Here is a 2,787-nt window from a genome sequence, read left to right as displayed (position 1 = left end):
TATATATATATATATATTGTATGTTGCATATTGCATGATCAAAGTGCTACTCATTGTTATGGAGGCCTTGAAAATATCCTTTTGGATAACAATCGGCAAATGCAAGGATCTACCTGTGCACCATGTCTAGCTCAACGAACCTTGTGCTTTAGGAACTCTGCAATCACAACGATCTCTCCATTCCGTTCTCGAATTATCTCGTTTCCAATATACTCCCTTAATGGTAGTAGCCCCATTGTGTCGTAGTTATTCGATTTTCTATCTTCTTCGTAGTGAAATTCGTCCCAGTTGCATATTAGTGTGATGGTAGGAGGATGCTATTCAAGTGTTTGGCTCATATGTATCTGTCCAGCTCTGTTAAATGCCTTGAATTCTGCCCTTATCCTGCTTGTGATTTCAGCGTCTATATCTTGCATTATTCACTATAGAATTATACTTTTAACGCCTTGAATTCTTTGCATCCAATGACTTCCTATGCTATGACTTCCGGCTGAGAATATTTTGTTTTTATGCAGTTCATTGTAAGACATTCTTATAATTTCTGGGAGTTCAACTCTGTTCGCAGTATCTGCACCTGGTCTACGGTTTCAATGATGTGTACCATAACAGCTGCAATTCGGAAATGCGTTTCTTGTTCACCGTTGATGATCACGCCACCCGGCCAGTCGATGCTCTTCATGATCATTTCAAGACATGGCATAAAGAGGTTTGGAAAGAGGGTATCTCCTTGCATTACACCAGCATTTAAACTCTTCTAACCTGCACCGCCATAAGCGATACATTATTTGCACAATGTGGAGAATATACCGCCAGCTTTGACCAAACGACCTCAACATTAGATTCAAAATTCATCCAAAGTTAGAATATTCATCTATAGTCCTACACCTAATTCACAACACATAAATACACAGGAACACAATTTCTTTTACTCAACTATATAAAATTCTCCTGAAACAGATCAACGCGGAAAAGGATCCCATCACCTTTAAACAGAATCTGGACAATTTGCTTCAAGGGATACCAGAGAATTCAAATATACCTCGATACAACTCCCTCAACAAGAACTCCTTACTCGAATGGACCATGATACCACAAACTTGACTTAAAAAGGATTTAGCTAATGCTATCAGGTAGTGCTAATAAGTTAGACATGGCCTGAATCAATCTTTGGTAGAAACGTATCTAAGTTTCCTGAGATATAGTTTCATATAAATACGAATATATCAACAAAGTAATCATACACATGGTCTTGGTTATTCTTTTCCTTCTTTAGTTTTTTTTCCCTGTTCCTTTTTTTTCTTTTGGACCCTTAAAGAGAGAGAAGAGTGAAGAACTCCGATGCAATTTGGAGAATTATAGCTAGGTCAGTAAATATTAGAGTATGGTACGAAATGACACCAACGAATCACAGGAAAATTTAATGTCACAAAATCAAGAGAAAACATTATGAATATTAGGAAAACTTTTCAATCCTTAGTACTTTATTTCATCTAAACTTAAAGTAACCTTTGGACACTGAAATTATGAATTTCTATTCTCACTATTTTCTTTCTAGGTCTTCTGCTAAGGAAAAGGATAATGAATTACGTCTCATGAAATACAAGACAAGAGCGCATGCGTGGGAAAACTTCTTTATGAGGTATGCTTATGTTTACTTAAGTAGTAGAAAAATATCACCTTCAAACAATCACACTTACACATACATGTGTATATGAAACCCGTCTTGATAAGTTTTATCATATTTGGAAACACACCTAATATATTCAGAAATGAATCATTCATTGGTTGTCTGTGCAATGGAATTTGACAATCTTATTATTGGACGGTTAATACATATTATTTTCTATTCTAGGCACAAGGCCCGCAATTTCTGAGGAGGGGGTCAGTCGATTAGAGCGACCCCAGTACGCATTTGGTACTTGATTTATCGACCCCGAAAGTATGAAAGGTAAAGTCGACTTCGTTGGAATTTGAACTCAGAACGTAAAAACAGACGAAATATCACTTAGCAGTTCACCCAGCGTGCTAACGCTTCTGCCAGCTCACCGGCCCTTTAGGGTTAAAAAATATTGAAAAATCTAATGTAGTGTTATAGTAGAAAAAACTTTTTTTTAACGATCTTAGCATAATAGACACTTGTATATTAGATTACTACGATTGTCTTATGATGACTTGATTTATGTTTCTACAGTTATCGTTTACGCTGAGTACGGACTGACATTATACTGATGCTTCCCCTGCAACTCTGAACTAATTTAGAAATAAAATGTTTGAAAATAATAGTATTATTTTTGTTTTCAGTATATTAGTTTTGTCCCACCTGCATGGAAATCTAGATTTTGCCTCACCTGCATGGAATTCAAGATTTTGCCCACCAGCATGGAATTCTAGATTTTGGGATCATACTGCATGCGATGTTTAAAACTGAATTATAATTTTCAGAGAGATCTTTTTAGTGATAACGTTGTTCGATATAAATGACGGATTTCTTTCAGTTTCCGTCTACCAAACCCACTCACAAGGCTTTAGTCGGCCTGAGTCTATAGTAGAAGATGCCCGAGGTGCCACGCAGTGGGACTGAACCCAGATCCATGTGGTTGGTAAGCAAGCTACTTACCAAGAATTATTAATGATTAATTATATAGGAAATGTATAATAATTCTTTCAAATTGTTCTGAACACTTCTTCGTAAATAGATGGAATGCTATTATTATTATTATTATTATTATTGTTCAGTAGTGTTATCTTTATAACGTGCTTTCACTTCACTACCGAGCGCAGCTCTGT

The 2,787-nt window shown here is 36.2% G+C and overlaps 1 protein-coding gene across 5 annotated transcripts in view; it reads left to right on the top strand.

Annotated features, from left to right (window-relative positions):
- Positions 1–2,787, top strand: part of LOC106881475 (uncharacterized) — a 19,731-nt gene that overhangs the window by 3,717 nt on the left and 13,227 nt on the right. For 4 of the 5 annotated variants that reach the window (XM_052973359.1, XM_052973362.1, XM_052973361.1 and 1 more), the window contains exon 2: positions 1,556–1,639. In XM_052973359.1, the coding sequence (XP_052829319.1) occupies positions 1,593–1,639 (47 nt within the window). In that variant the 5' untranslated portion in view covers positions 1,556–1,592. Of the gene's footprint in view, positions 1–1,555; positions 1,640–1,852; positions 1,949–2,787 lie in introns of those variants that run through there. The other variant, XM_052973363.1, reaches the window with a different exon arrangement.

This window comes from Octopus bimaculoides, chromosome 15, assembly GCF_001194135.2.
Source record: "Octopus bimaculoides isolate UCB-OBI-ISO-001 chromosome 15, ASM119413v2, whole genome shotgun sequence".
NCBI lineage: Eukaryota > Metazoa > Mollusca > Cephalopoda > Octopoda > Octopodidae > Octopus > Octopus bimaculoides.
The sequence above is the reverse complement of the archived record's forward strand: the minus strand, read 5'-3'. Positions and strand labels throughout refer to the sequence as shown.